At 47.7% G+C, this 16104-nt stretch overlaps 2 protein-coding genes across 3 annotated transcripts in view; one reads left to right on the top strand and one right to left on the bottom strand.

Annotated features, from left to right (window-relative positions):
• Positions 1 to 844, bottom strand: part of FZD3 (frizzled class receptor 3) — a 62644-nt gene extending 61800 nt beyond the window's left edge. The window contains exon 1 of the mRNA XM_087776639.1: positions 756 to 844. The gene's annotated coding sequence lies outside the window, so the exon portion shown is untranslated. The remainder of the gene's footprint in view (positions 1 to 755) is intronic.
• A 194-nt stretch (positions 845 to 1038) lies between these two features.
• Positions 1039 to 16104, top strand: part of FBXO16 (F-box protein 16) — a 41592-nt gene continuing 26526 nt past the window's right edge. The window contains exons 1-4 of one of the 2 annotated variants that reach the window (XM_087775826.1): positions 1039 to 1118; positions 2531 to 2671; positions 8423 to 8574; positions 14991 to 15026. In XM_087775826.1, the coding sequence (XP_087631952.1) occupies positions 8479 to 8574; positions 14991 to 15026 (132 nt within the window). In that variant the 5' untranslated portion in view covers positions 1039 to 1118; positions 2531 to 2671; positions 8423 to 8478. The remainder of the gene's footprint in view (positions 1119 to 2530; positions 2672 to 8422; positions 8575 to 14990; positions 15027 to 16104) is intronic. The other variant, XM_087775827.1, reaches the window with a different exon arrangement.

A 16104-nucleotide genomic window follows, 5' to 3' on the forward strand; every position in this document is an offset into this window, starting at 1 on the left:
CGTGCATGGGGCTAGCATCCCTCTCCTCCTGGGTCCCTGCTGCTGCACTGCCAAGAGAAAGGAGGGAAGCGTGGGACCTGCAGCCTCTTGGGTCCCCTACGCACTGCAGAAGAAAAGGGGTGGGTGTGTGTGGAGGGAGGAATGGCATCTCCTCCTCCTCGGGTCCCCAGGGCACTGCTGGGGGAAGGAGAGGCGGCAGGTCCCCCTTCCTTTGGATCCAACGCTGCAAGGGAAAAAGGAGGGAGGGTGCACATGGGCTAAGACCCCTCTCCCCCGGGCTCCCAGGGCACTGCGAGGGGAAAGGGGGACTCGCATCCCCCTCCCCTTGGGTCCCCGATGGGAAAGGGATGGGAAAGAGAGGGGATGAGCATCCCCTTCTGCTGGGGATGTCCCTACCAGCGCACCGGCAGGGACAGGGGCAGCGGGAACGCAGGGACCAGCATCTGCCGGCCCCGAGGCGCTGCTGAGGGAGAGGGGGGGATCCGGTACCTCCATGTCGTTCAGCGGAGGACACGACCAGCATCCCCTGTCCTTTAGGACTTCACCCTCCGCTCCGCTCCGCTCACTCCCCCCGCCCAGAGGACGCTTCATGGCCGCCCCCCACAGCGCCGTCTCCGGGAGCGGGTGTCTCTGCCTCTGGCGAGCGAGGCGGCCGCCGCGGAGGCAAAAGAACGACATCCCTGAGGGAAACCCCCTGCCCATCTTCACATCCCGCCCCCCTCCGCCCCGCCCGGGTCCCGGGTCCCCGCCGTTACCTCAGCGCGGGGTCCCGCCGCTGCGGCCCCGCTTCTCCCCTCAGGTGGCGGCGCAGGCAGCGGCCGCGCCTCCTCCCGCCCGACCCCGCCGCAGCGCGCGCCCCGCCCCGCCCCTTCGTGCCGTCACGCCCTGCCGCGCCCCGCCCCTCTCCCTGCCGAAACGAACCAGCCAATCAGAAGGAGCCGGGCAGGTTGCTAGGTAGATCGGAACCTCCGACCGTTTTGCCTTCCCGCCCCCCTCCCCGGTAGGAGCTGATTGGCTGGCGCTCTTCCGGGGGGGGCGCGGGAAGCGGTTGCCATAGCGACGGGAAGCAGCCTGGCGGGAGGAGTAGGCCGCGCCGCCCGCGGGCGGGGAGGAGGCAGGTGAGGGGCGGCCCGGCCCGGGGTGACCGAGGTCTGAGGGGCCACGGGGTGGGGGGATCCCCTGGGAGGGCGTGGGGCACACGGGGGTGGGCAGGGGGTGCGTGGGGAGGGGGTAGAACTGCAGTGGGACAGGAGGGGGCGAATGCTGTGGGGCGTTGAGGGGAGAAGCGCAGCGTGGCGTGGGGAGGGGGACACAAATGCAGTGGGACAGTGGAAAGAGAGGGGAGTACAAATTCCATAGGGGATGCGGAGGGGGTACCGGATTCAATAGGATGCAGGGAGGGGGTCTGATGGGAAGATGGAAGACCCCAGTGTGCGGCAAGCACGGCCGGTGCTGTGAGGAAGGGGGTCTGCAATGCAGCCGGCGGAGAAGGTATAAACACCGCAGACACTGAGGCACAAAGGGCCTGGGGTCTGCCCAGCACTGCCAGGCCTGGGGCCCGAGAGGACTGCTGTTCCCTTGGCTCCCAGGAGAGATGTCAGTGGAAGGAGTACTTAGAAATATTAATGCTCAAAGGGACAGGGCGTAAAGACATCATGCAAAGAGTATAAATCATAGAATCACCGAATGGTTTGGGATGGAAGGGACCTCCAAAGGCCATCCAGTCCCACCCCTGCCATGGGCAGGGACATCTTCACCCAGACCAGGGTGCTCAGAGCCCCGTCCAACCTGGCCTTGAATGTGTCCAGGGATGGGCCATCTCCCACCGCTCTGGGCAACCTGGGCCAGGGCCTCACCACCCTCAGCACAAACAATTTCTTCCTTCTGTCCAGTCTGAATCTCCCCTCTTTCCGTTTAAAACCATTCCCCCTTGTCCTGTCGCCGCAGGCCCCGCTAAAAAGCCTGTCCCCACCTTTCTTGTCGGCCCCCGTTAAGCACGGAGAGGCCGCAATCAGCTCTGCCCGCAGTCTCCTCCTCTCCAGGCTGAACCCCCCCAGCTCTCTCAGCCTTTCTCCCCAGCAGAGCTGCTCCAGCCTCTGACCATTTTGGTGGCCTCCTCTGGCCCCGCTCCAACAGCTCCATGTCCTTCCTGTGCTTTACCAACTCGGTAAATGGGTGGAAAAAGCACTGGTATCTATGGGCACAAGTACTGAGCAGCTGGGGTTTGCTACTGCCTTTTAAAGTGGGGTGGGGAAAGCTATTGGGGCATCACAGGACAGGGGGACGGTGGGCGGTGTAACTGTATGTGCTGCAGGACTAGGGACGTTCTGGGGGGCTTTGAGGTAAGAACACCATGGATCATCCAACTGCATAACAGAATATAAATCCAGTGAGGTTTGGGGTAGAAAGGGAAATGCTTTATTCTGTAGGGATAAAAGGGACCTTGCTGTTGTCTTATTTAGGGGAGAAAAGGTGTTAGGGATCAATACTGATCAGTTCCCCTGGGTGTAATGTCATTGGGACTCTGCAGTGCTGTGACAGCTCCTGGGAGGACGTTGGCCCTGCAGGACACGAGGAGACTGATGTGGAGCAGGAGTGGGCGTCAGTGCTTCTGGGGTCAGAGCAGATCCTGGGGAACATCTGTACCGTGGACGCAGAAGAGAGCAGTCAGGTATTGACACCACCAGGGAGGGGAGATCGCGGGGTTTACTGGAGACCAAAGAGGGCACCAGTCCTTTGGAGCTGAGTGATGCTGTGGGGTAAAAGGGAGAGGACAGGACAGGACAGGACAGGATAGGATAGGATATTTCAGTTGGAAAGGACCTACAATGACATATAGTCCAAATGCCTGACTACTTCAGGGCTGACCAAAAGTTAAAGCATATTATTAAGGGCATTGTCCAAATGCCTCTTAAACGCTGACAGGCCTGGGGCATCGACCACCTCGCTAGGAAGCCTGCTCCAGTGTTTGACCACCCTCTCGATAAAGAAATGTTTCCTAATACCTAGTCTGAACCTCCTCTGACGCAGCTGAGCCATAGTTATGAAGAGAATGGGCATGGTGGGGGTACTCAAACCTTGGGTTCTTGTGCACAGAGATATTTCTAGCACACCGTGGCAGGCGTAAGGGTGTTAGTCTGGTGCAGTGCAGGGTGCGGAGAGGTGATGGTGCTGGGGAGAGGCAGAAATATCAGCAGCATGAGGTGCTGCAGGTGTTTGGGTTTATCAGTACCGCAGCAATGCCGTGCTCTGGGGATTATTGACGCTGTAGCATTGGTACCACAGAGATCCTCGAAGCCAGCTGGGCAGACATCAGTGTCAGGGTCACAGAGCCTTCCACGGGACTGGGGACGGCCATGAGAAGACTGATGCAGTAGCGGGGAACACTAGCGATATCATGCAGTCAGAGCAGCCGTGTTAACTGAGGACAGGGCATCACCGTGCAAAGTGCAGGTGACAAGTGTGGAAGGCTGGATGCTATCAGTGCTTTGCAGCTTGTGGGTTAAGGGCTAGCTAGAGGGAAGGGAGTGCAGTATTGGCCTCCTTGTCGTAAATCATTGCAAATGTGCACTTAGCCTCCTGCCCTTCTCCTCTTGCCAGCTTTCTAAGTGTCCCCCTACATAGGAGGATCTGTTGCACATTATCTTTTCTGCTCAGAGCTATCTGCTTGAATTTTTCCATTTTGAATGCCCTATAGTTTGGCCTACATTCTAGATTGTTTTTCTGTTACTACTGTTTAAAGCATTTCTTCCATAGCATCAATCATTGCACTGTTTATTGTTGATCTAATAATTTACAATAAAAATTACTTTCCTGTCTGAGCTTGAGATTCATTCAGTCAAATTCTGTTTATTCGCGACTGAACTCCTCGACGGTGCCATGGTCGTCACATGGATTAATGTGATCAGGCTTTTTCTCTGCAAAATGCATCCTTAAACCTCTGAGTGCACCAGGCTCTGTTGAACCACAAAGGCTTACTGCTGTGGAGATGTGGTCAAAAACATTAATAAAGCGGGTCTGCTTCTGAAGGACTTGTTTTGAGTATGGTTTGCCCAAACCTCTGGAATGCCATTCCAGAGGGTTAAGCAGAGATTAATCCAGCTAAAGGAAATTATTCCAATGCCCTTAGTTAATATGATATGATCATATTGTTAATCTTTCTTAAATGTAATCACATTTTTTTAAACCAAGGACTTGACCCGACTTGTACTGAAATCAGTGAAAGTATTTGCATTGGCTTCAGCAGGATTTTCGTCAGTCTTGAAATTGTGGCGCTGTTAGACGATGCCATTCATCTTTCCTGCCCTGTGAAATTAATGTATGTCTTCTTCATACATCTCAAAAAGCACAAATCTCTTGGATCCCCACTCAGTATATCCTTTCATTCGAACTGTGAACCATTCCTAGGTACTCTCTGGCTGTAGTAACCCAGGCAGTTTTGCTCTTTTTTAACATCTACGCTCTGCCGGGCTCACCTGCTCTCTGCAAACTGTGTAAGGTAACTGCTTTGAAACAGCTGGAGATCTCTGACCAGCTTGGTGTGAAGTTAATCAAACACAACCAGCTTGAAAACACTGTGTATGCTCACAAAACTTGGTCTTTCCCCACCCTTTCCCCCAAATCTCTTTTGCACTGGCATTTACTATGCCTGCCACCTGTTCCTACGTTGTCTTTTTATTTCCCCTAGAAGAAAATAGGTAATTTTTTTAGCATCACGTGTCAGCAGCTTTTCCTCTATGGGTAGTGAACCAATATTTTCCTTATATATATGTAAAGCTTGATTTCTTCTTAACCTCATCTCACGTCTGTTGCTAGTTGAATGTTTTCAGATCAGCTGAGCTTGATGAATTTCATCCCAGGATACGTGAAGACCAAGCTGGAGCAATCTCTGGAACGTTATTTCGGGCAACCAGTCCAAAGATAACAACTATTACAAAAGAAAAGTGGGGCCCTGGCTAAATAGCTTGGCAATTGCTGGTCTGCACAGTACACCAGCTGCTTTTTAAAGGATACTGAGCAAGCTGCAACAGCCACCGCAGTATCATGTCATAGATTAACTCTGATCAGAGTTACTCTAGGCTCTCGAAGAAGCCAGATTAGCTGTTAATCCTGCCAGGGTGTTGTGGTTTAACCCCAGCCAGCAACTATGAACCACACAGCCGCTCACTCACTCCCCCCGCAGTGGGGTGGGGGAGAGAATTGGAAGGGTGAAAGTCAGACAACTCCTGGGTTGAGATAAGAACAGTTTAATAATTGAAGTAAAATGAAATAGAATGATAGTAGTAGTAGTAGTAGTAATAATAATAATAATATAATACAATAATAATGTACAAAGCAAGTGATACACAACACAATTGCTCACCACCCCCTGACTGATGCCCAGCCCGTTCCCGAGCAGCAATCCCTTCCCCCCCGGCCAACTCGCCCCAGTTATATACTGAGCATGACGTCATACGGTATGGAATAGCCCTGTGGCCAGTCCGGGCCAGCTGTCCTGGCCGTGCCCCCTCCCAGCTCCTTGTGCACCACGCAGAGCAGGGGAAGCTGAAAAGTCCTTGACTGGTGTAAGCACTACTTAGCAACAACTAAAACATTAGTGTGTTATCAACATTATTCTCATACTAAATCCAAAACACAGCACTATACCAGCTACTAAGAAGAAAATTAACTCTATCCCAGCTGAAACCAGGACACAGGGATAGGGAGTTCAGGGTGAAGACAAGAAGCGCAGCTTTTCCTTTGGGGAACAGGCAGCTAAACTGTAGTTGGTAAACCAAGTTTCTTTTTAGCAGGCCTATAAAGAACTTGCAGTCCAATTTTCAGGCTAGCTGCATGTTACAAGTGAGGTGTTTCTAGATTGTCTAACACTGCTGGATCCTCAGATGCATCCCATGAAATTCAAGGCCACCTAATAAGTAAGCGCACCGAGTCCCAGCATGTACAGCGTGCCTTTGAGGAACCCCAGTAAAACACATGCTCTAAGGCGACACTGCACAGTCATAGAATCATAGAATCGTTTAGGTTGGGAAAGACCCTTAAGATCATAGAGTCCAACCGTTAACCCAGCACTGCCAAGCCCACCACTAAACCATGTCCCTCAGCACCACATCTCCCCGTCTTTTAAATCCCCCCAGGGATGGGGACTCCACCACTGCCCTGGGCAGCCTGGGCCAGGGCCTGACTTCACCAAAGAATTCACCCCGTAAAGACACGCCGCTGGGGTTGGACTTGGGGTTGCCTCCCTCCCCTCATCACCATTTTGAGTGTAGCTGGGGAGACGAGGAGCAGAGCGGACGGTGGTTGTGTGACTGTGCTAGCAAAGGGGTAGCAAGGGAGGGATGGCACGTCGTGTACAAAGTTAAAATGTTTGGCTACGCTCACCTTTTTGCCTTATGGTACCTGCCTTTGCAGCTCTGTTTATGCATCGTGCTCGAACATCAAGTGCAGTTCAGGCAGTTTTATGGCATGTGCAGCTGGGAATATGACTTCTGCCAGGTGCGTTCCAAGCCACATTTTTGGCACAGAAGGCGCACAAGAAGGTCCAGAGGCACGACGATCTCTTTGGGCTACGAGCTGCTAACACGCCGGTTCGCGGAGGTGCTTTGTGAACGCGGCTGCTCCAGCACCAAGAAAGCACATCTACGTAGGGAAACTGGAACGTGAATCCAGGGTTGGGAGTGTGCTGCAGTGACAACTGATGGTTTTGTGACTAATGTAGAAGGTTGTCCCTGAAAAACAGGACATGGTTGCCTGAACCTGTTTTTTTGGCAGTCTCCACTGTTTCTCTAGCTTGTAATGTTGTATTTCTGTGCATTGAAAAGGGCAGGGGCCTTGCAGAAAAACAAAACAAAACAAAACCAACCCAGTAAGCGATCCCATCGTAATGCGTATCCCAAATGCACCTACTCAGTTGCACAAGAAGCCTCTAACATTGGCCAACTACGGGATGTGAGGCTTTGTAAGTCTTTTCGCTTTCAGTGGCTTCTCTGTGGTCAGTTAAAATTGCAGTGTGCAGACAATAAGTTATTTAAGGATCTCTAGCAAAAAAAAAAGAGAGAAAGAACTCAGACTCTTGTAATGAACTTTTTTCCTAACCACAGACCATATTACATCACCAGATGCAGAGAGAAAGATATAACAGATTTTTCCTTTTTTTCTGTATATTTCTTTGATTCCATAATAACTTAGGAAAGAAAGGGAGGAAAAACTAATCAAAAAGGTGATGTGCCCAGACAGATCCTGCAGTGGGTTTTGAAGATTAAGCTTCCATCGATATAGACAGGAATTTTGTCTGGGTAAGGAATGGGGGACTGGCCTTTCATGAAGATGTGTCTTGTGAGCCTCAGAGCTGTATTAGCAAGAAAGGTCCTTTTGCTGGGTGGGTTTTGAGGTGCTTGGACTCAGGGTAGGCTGGCAACGCCATATTGGAGTTACTTAGTGGATTTGCCTTTTCTTTTGTTCCAGAAGTCCTATTAGTCAGCTTGCCACCGTGGAGCTTTAAAGCGATCTGAAGTGTTTACAGAAAAAATGCTTAATAACTATATGCAGGGAACTGAGATATTTTTTAATGTGGTAAAGAAATGACTTGGTTTTCAGGCTGCCACAGCTTAAGCCTCCAGTCTGGAAACTGGATGCCTGAGGTGAGCAATGACATTATCCTGCTGAATCCAGCTGCAGGAGAGAAGATGAAGGAAAAAAAGCTTTTCCTATGTTCGAGCAAGAATTTCTGAAGAAATGACTTTGTCTGAACAAAGTCCAGTTACTTGGTGTCACAAAAGGGAAGGGAAAATTTTGCTAAATGTCCGATTTACTTCATGTAGAAATTTTTATTTAAAAGAGCAGCACAGTCAGAGCAAACCATCAAAACCAATCCGCCTGAACACAGGACCCTGAGAGATTTCAGTCAATTCTGAACCATTCTGGATTTCATTCTTTCAGTTAAGTGTTACAGAAACAAATTGGCCCTTTGAGACTCGGCATTATATGCCCATCAAAATCAGTAAAAGCCTAGCTAGTGTCACTTAAGTAGATGCACAAGTTATCTCCAATTTTCAGTGCCAACAACTGGAAAGAGAAATTTCGTGTACTTTCTAGCTCGCTGCGAATACCCTGTTGTGATCATTCATGCAGCACAAATCAAAGGCATATTCAATAACATTTGTGATGGGGAAGACCTGCTTAATTATTAATTATTTATATGGCATTAGTGCACAGAGGTCCTATCAGGAAATCTGGCCTTCATTGTCACAGTTACTGGGGGTACATAAAATAAAAGGCCTGACCCTAACTGACTTTCAAATAATTTTACTTGTATCATTGCTGTGCTATGAAATCATTGGATTCTCTCTTAAAATTACTTGCTTTTCACTAACATACTGTAATGGAGTAGCACAGAGATAATGTTGGTCTTTGTTCTGCTCAGTTGTTGTAGCCATTGGTGCTCACAAGACGTCACAGCACCCACCACCTCCTGTATCTATGGCATTTGCACCTCCTAGAAACATGGATGGCCCCAAGCTACAGACCAAGATGAGCACGTGGACTCCGCTGAACCATCAACTCATGAATGACAAGGCAAGTTCCGTGCAAATGGGCCAAATTCATAGAATCACAGAATTGTTGAGGTTGGAAGGGACTTCTGGAGAACGTCTCGTCCAAACCCTCAAGGCAAAGTCAGCTAGAGCATTTGCTCAGGATCTTGTCCAGTCGGGTTTTGAATATTCTTAAATCTCAAGACAGATTCTCAGGTTCGCTTCACAAATTCTCAACTCCTAGAAAAATTTAACTTATAGAATCATAGAATCTTTTCGGTTGGAAAAGACCTTTAAGATCATGAAGTCTAACTGTTAACCCAGCACTGCCAAGTCCAACACTAAACCATGTCCCTAAGCGCAACGTGCACATGTCTTTTAAATGCCTCCAGGGATGGGGACTCAGCCCCTGCCCTGGGCAGCCTGGGCCAGGGCCTGACAGCCCTTTCAGCGAAGAAATTTTTCCTAATACCCAACCTAACCCTGCCCTAGCACAGCTTGAGGCCGTCCCCTCTCGTCCCATCGCTTGTTCCTGGGGAGAAGAGACCGACCCCCACCTCGCTACACCCTCCTATGTTTTTGCCTGTGTAGGTCATGAGTAATGGAATAAGAACTTAAAGGTTTTGTTTACTATTAGAAGTATGTATATATCAAACACACATACAGTCTTTATTATGTACACATATATATATAAACTAATACGTTAAGTAAAAACTGAAAGTTCTAACGTACATTGTTTAAAGCATACAAGTATTTAGTTCAAGTATTGTTATTTTACCAAATCAGTTGTTTTTAAACAAAAAAACCCCGTATTCAATTGTCAGTGAAAGTTGCCAAATTATTCTTTTTTCTGCTCCAGAAGACTTTAGTTTAACTCCAGAGCAAACTGAGTGTCAGTGTAGGCTTCCGAGTGGCCGACGTGCTCCATCTCAGCTCGTAGGAGAGACCTTAGTACCCATGCTCTGGCTTCTCTGCTAAGCCTGGCAGCGATGAAGCTAGCTTGGTATTTTGGAAACTGAAGTGATGCACGCAATTTATAAATAACAAGATGCATTTCCTAACCTCCCACTCTGTATACTATATCTGGGATCTGCTAACATAACTGAGGGGTTTTTGGCTCATGTATCACCAGGAGCATATTCCTCCCCCAGAACTCAGTTTAAATGTCTGTTGATGATTCATAGAATTTAATCCAGAGAAGGCCATTACATCATGTAGTCTGGCTTTCTGGATTTCTTGGGCCCTCTTGTTCCGCGCAGTTCTCCCACTCTTGAGCTCAGTAACTAGAATTTGGCTAAAATATATCTTCCACAAAGGTATCCAGACCTCCTTTGGGGTTAAGGGCCTTCATTCCTTATGAAATGAAAATTTCATCACTTCCCTAATAATTGTCTCATGATTAATCCCCTATACCATGAAAAGATGAAACCTTGTCTCCTGTCTGAATACCTCTAGCATTAGCTTCCATCATTTAAATCTTCCCCTGCTGGCTTATTAAACTCTTCTGTAACCAGTATTTTTTCCTTGTGGAAGGACTTTTACACTGCTTCAAGCCGACACTTGAACGTTTTTTGATAAACTAAACAGATTGAGCTCTTTGAAGTCCTTTCAGTCTGGCATATTCTCCAGTCTTTGAATCATTTTAGTGTCTGTTTCCTACACCCTTTAAAACATATTTTCACAGATGCACATCACTGTGCAATAAAGTATGATCTAACTAGAAATAAGGTTGTGGGTAAAACCACCCTTTCCCACCTTCTTACTCCTCTGCTCCTTAGGCAGTCTGATGTTGCATTGGGCTGCAGCAAAACTTTTAGGAGGTCATATTGTGTTGTTGTATACTCCAAAGCTTAATGATGTTCCAGGTAGGAAAGAACATACCATAAGCTCCCAGACCTGTGCTCAGTGATGAAATTCATGATAAAAAGTGTTTGCTTGTTTCTGATCCAGGTTTTAAAGCATTGACTTGCCTGAAACTCCTTTCCATACAGCACTATACTGCTCTGCAGTAAAAAAAAAATAGTTGCAACAAAAATATTGCTGACAGCTGAAATTGGGAGATAATCCAATTGATATATATATAGGGAGCTATGAGTGAGAAGGCACCATTTGCATGTAATCGTATCTCTGTTCTTTTCTGCACTCTTGAATTAAGAGAAGGCATGAAGAGAGAAAAGAATTTATAGATAGAAGGTATGTGAAAAACAGCGAGAAGATGGAAGCATAGAGAGAAGAGATACGTAAGAAATGTACTTGTTAGTAGAATAGGCAATGAGGGGCAGGAATGGTGGGAATTCAGAGCTGATCCAAGGCAGAAGCATTTCAGCTCCATCTAAACCACTGTTAGCAGCAGACCCAAGAACAGTTAGTAGCATAACTTTGCTACCTGTCTAATTTTGGGTAATCCTGGGGGTACTCCATTAGTAGTTCCTGTAGATTTCCCTGGATTTTCAAAGATGCTCAAGAGTACGCTTGTCTGCATTGTTGGTCGGATCCAGCTCTCTCCTGCCTATTGTACATCCCAAGTCCTGCTGCCTCCATCTATGGTTCTCTGCCCTTACAGCAGCTGTTAGAACAGAAAAGACGATCCAGGGTGTTACTACTGGGACATGGGCAGTCATGATATTGTCTTAAATCCAGGATCACCATCAGGGACAGACCAAAGTCAAGAAGCCAGAATTAGGAAACCTCGAATTATGCAGCATTCATGGTCAGAAAACCAGAGGTGGAGTCTTAGATATGTCAAGGTTTTGCTACAGTTAACCTTGAAGCAAAGGTAGGAGACGGGGCAGCCTGCTCGCCCACAGCAAAACCAGACAGCCTTCAGCATCAGTCCTGCTGAGTCCTTCTTGCCTTTAAGGAAGGACTGGAAGTCGGGAGATGATTTGCCTTCTGCTGAGCAGTAATTCAGGTGTGGGGTAGAAGAGCCCCCAGTGGTGTTTGCAGCAAAGGGTGGAAGGATTTGCCACTCAGCCTTGAACTTCATAGAATCATAGACTCACAGAAGGGTTTGGGATGGAAGGGACCTCCAAAGGCCATCCAGTCCATCCCCCCTGCAATGGGCAGGGACATCTTCAACCAGATCAGATATTGCTCAGAGCCCCATCCAGTCTGGCCTTGAATGTGTCCAGGGATGGGGCATCTCCCACCTCTCTGGGCAACCCGTTCCAGTGTCTCACCACCCTCAGCGTGAAAAATTTTTTCCTTGTGTTCAGTCTAAATCTCCGGTCCTTTCGTTTAAAACCATCACCCCTTGTCCTGATGCAGCAGGCCTTGCTAAAAAGACTATCCCCATCTTTCTTGTAGGCCCCCTCTAAGTATTGAAAGGCTGCAATAAGGTCTCCCCGCAGCCTTCTCTTCTCCAGGCTGAACTTGAGCTTATTTAAAACCACCTGAAGACATGGATGTGAGATGGCAGATCTGAGGAGCGACCTAGGCCTCAGGCTGCGTCCAAGGCCAGCCAGCTTAGGCACACTATAGGTATAACTCCAAGGCCTTGGAGGAGAGGACAGTAAACATGGGCTTGATTAAGGCAGTGGATGATTATACCAATTTGGGGCCATTCTGTTGCTAATTAATGCTTCCAAGTGCCTGGAGTAGGCAGAACTTTCTGACAGAGTTGGCTCAGATGTATCTCCAAGAACGCTGAAAGCAAATATGTGACTTACTTTGATCAAAGACCATTAACGTTGCTTTCAGTTATATAAATAGCTCCCTGCTTCACTTGAATTATCCAACCCAAAACTTAGATCTTTGACTATTCATCACTCGCTTGTGGCAAATCCTTTTCCAAGTTCAGCTTGTTAGGTTGTTTTTTTTTTTTTACTTTGCCAAGTGTCCCACATGCAAATAAAGCAAATAATAACTGTCAACATACAAATAAAAGAAATGTCATTTTCCACCCCTCGCAAGAGACACTCCTGCTGAGAGAGACAGAGCTAACACTGTCAACCGCTGCACCAGACATCAGCACTGATAGTGTCTTTCTCTGCAGGAACCTTCTTTGCAGGCTGTCAAAGCAATAACATGTTTGGAGTTTATAATGATCAAGCATGTTTTCCTAGTTGTGGTTAATAGCTGTTTTTATGTGCAGTTGTAAGCTGGGCTTTTTCCTCTTTGATCTGTCTTCTGGAAAAATCATCTACAGCATTTCCTCACTTCCCAGGTCACAATCCTGAAGGCGGTTTTGTGGTAGTGGGAAGCCACATGCTAGTGCTTTCAGGTCTAGCTCCCTATGGATAAAGGTCAACATCATAAATCCTCCACTGTATTTTGATACTGATCATCCTTCTTGTTAGTTGTCACTGTACAGTGACCAGGGAACAAAGACTGGCCTCACTATCTTACTCCTAACAGTCTTGCTGCGTTAAGATTGAAGCCATCGCTAGGGCTGTGTGATAGCTACCCATGATGTATCCATTCTAGGAGATTTCAGGCACCCAATGGCTCCAACTCAGGAGAACTGAAATTTCTAAAATAAAGAGGTGGGAAGCCCAGCTTCTGCTGTCACCAAAGCACGTGAGACACCACACATCACTGTATGCTCAAGAGAGTAGAGCGCTATGTTGGCACATCGTGTGTGCAGCAGCTGCAAAGAAGGGAGCTGGAGATGAGAGGTAGCGCATTGCAGCCAGTCTGCAGAGCTGTCCTTCACAGTCGTGCCCACATAGCCCTTGAACTTTAGGGAGTCTTCTTCAGTGAAAGAAACTTTCCACAGGAACCAGCCTGTAGAGTTGAAGAAGATCAGGAAGAAGTAGAGGAGGCCTTCCTCAGACAACTGGAAGAAGCGTCACGTTCACAGGCCTTGGTCCTCATGGGGAACTTTAACCACCCCAATATCTGCTGGAAGAGCAACACAGCAGGGCACATGCAGTCCAGGAGGTTTCAGGATGAAAGAACAGGTCATCAAGGAACGAACAAGGGAAGATGCTCTGCTGGACCTCATACTTAGAAAGAAGGACTGGTTGGGGATGTGAAGGTCAGGGATAATATTGGTGGCAGTGACCAGGAGATGGTGGAGTTCAGGATACCGAGAGGAAGGAGCAAGACAAATAGCAAGATCACAACCCTGGACTTCAGGCGAGCAGATTTTGACCTCTTCAGGCATCTGTGTGGAAGAATCACATGGGATGTGGTCCCGGAGAGAAGAGAGGTCCAGGAAGACTGATTGATTTTCAGACTTTATTAAGGCTTTCAATACTGACTACCATAACATCCTCATAGACGAGCTGATGAAGTACGAATGGAGAGTGAGGTGGATGGAAAACTGACTGACTTACTGGCCTCAAAGGACTGTGATCAGCAGCACGAAGTTCAGCTGGAGGCCAGTCACTAGTGGAGCACGCCAGGGGTCGACACTGGGGCCAGGATCATTTAAAATCTTCATTAACAACTTGCATGATGGGGCAGAGTCCACCCTCAGCAAGTTTGTAGATGAGACAGAATTGGGAGGAATAGTTGATAGACCAGTAGTTGATAGATATTTGTGCTCTCATAAATTGTAGAATCATAGACAACAGCCCAGGTTAGAAGGGACCTGAAAAGATCATCTGGTCCAACCTTTCATGGGAAAGGGAGCCTAGATGAGATTATCTAGCCTCCTGTCCAGTTGTGTCTTGAAAACCTCCAGTGATGGGGACTCTACCGTGTCCCTGAGCAGGTTGTCCCAGTGATTAAGAGGGACCTTGACAGGCTGGAGAAATGGACTGACTGGAAAGCAGCTTGGGGGAGAATGACCTGGGGGTCCTGGTGAATACCAAGTTGATCACGAGCCAGCAAAGAAGGCCACCATCATCCTGGGCTACATTAGGAAAAGTGTAGGTGGCAGGTCAAGTCTGGTGATCCCTCCCCTCTATTCGGCACTGGTGAGGACAGATCTGGAATGCTATGTCCATTTCTGGGCTCCCCAGTACAAGACAGACATGGACTTACTGGAACAAAGCCAGTGTAGGGCTGCAAAAATGTTCAAGGAACTGGAGAATCTGATGTCTAGGGAAGGGTTGAGAGATCTGAGGTTGTTCAGCCTAGAGAAGAGAGGCTCATGGAGGACCCTATCGATGTGTATAGATACCTGATGGGAGGGGGTAAAGAAGACAGGGCCAGACTCTTCTTGGTGGCATCCAGTGAAAAGACGAGGGGATAGCCACAAATGGAAATACAGGAGATTCCATTTAGACATAAGAAAAAAATGTTCTTACTGTGAGGGTGGTCGCCACAGAAGTTGTGGAGTCTCCGTCCAAGAAGATATTCAAAACCCATCTGGATGTGGTCCTGAGCAACATGCTTCAGTTGACCCTAGCAGGGAATTTGGACTAAAGGATCTCCACAGGTTTCTTCCGAACTCTTCCATTCAGTGATTCTGTTTATATTTTGTAGATTGTTTTTCAAGCTGTATTTTTCTTAGGACATATTGAATCCCCTTTAAATATTCAATTTTATTTGTGTGCGTGTGTTTTATAGGTATTTGAAGAAAGAAGAGCCCTGCTTGGAAAATGGGTAAACTTTTCTCTTTAAATATATATTTAAATACAGCTAGATTTCTGAACTGATCAAGAGATTACTATAATGGGAATGTAAAACCTATCCTACCTTGAAAATATATTTTTCCTGTTTTCACATTTTCCTGATGTGAAAGTGAGCTGTAACTGCTCTGCTTTTGAGGAAGGTAAAGGTGTAAATTCCCTCAGTGCCCACATTCTGTAGGTTCTGAACTTGGGAAATCATATTCCATCATCAGAATGATCTGGAATGGGATAAGAAACCCTGGGAAAAGTCTGTGAAGTCTTCAAAGAAGATGTTTAGGTATTGCCATTGCCTGCTAGCAGGTCTTTGAAACCTGTAATAAATGACGTTATCTACCAAGTGCACACATACAGCTCCTAATACTGTAATCACTGAGCACCTCACAATTTCTTACTGCCATTATCTTCACAGCTCCAACATAAGACGGGAAAGTGCTGTCACCCTGTTTTGCAGATGAAAAAATGAGGCACAGAAAGACATGAGATAGGGTTTTTCTGCCCCAACCACACATGACTGCAAGTCGGGCATTCGGGAGGGGGTTTCTCCGGCCGGCTGTGTATGTCTGAAACATAATATTTAAGCCTGGCTGGTCTGGTCATCAGAGGCGCCTTGTAGAGTCAACAGAGAGGAAGCGGTACTTCCAGAGGGTAATTCACCTCACTTCATGTGGGATAAAAGATCAGCCCTCTAGAGATGCTGATTTCTTTCCACAGCCTGTGAAGGGAGTCGTAGCTGGCTGCTTGAAGGGAGCACAACTCCAGTTGCCCTACGCAGGGACCTGATGGCAGAGCACGCAATGGCACAAGAGTTGCCCTAGTCCTAAGCTCATCCCTTAAATATCGCATTGTGCTTTCTCTTTTATACGGCAAAATCCATTTACAGGCCATTATGGGAGAGCAGCCGTGATCTGCCTAGTCTCCTATGCAAACAGGAACGCAGACGTAGGGACTTTATTGCAATAAATGAGTGAATTCAGCTGAATGTATTCACGTGGCTTGGTAGTAACTGTATGGTTGAGCCCCGTGCGCATCTTTATAAATGGAACCAAAGA

This window comes from Nipponia nippon, unplaced genomic scaffold (assembly GCF_047370975.1).
Source record: "Nipponia nippon isolate SJK-2023a ecotype South Korea unplaced genomic scaffold, ASM4737097v1 scaffold_4, whole genome shotgun sequence".
In the NCBI taxonomy this organism is placed as follows: Eukaryota; Metazoa; Chordata; class Aves; order Pelecaniformes; family Threskiornithidae; genus Nipponia; species Nipponia nippon.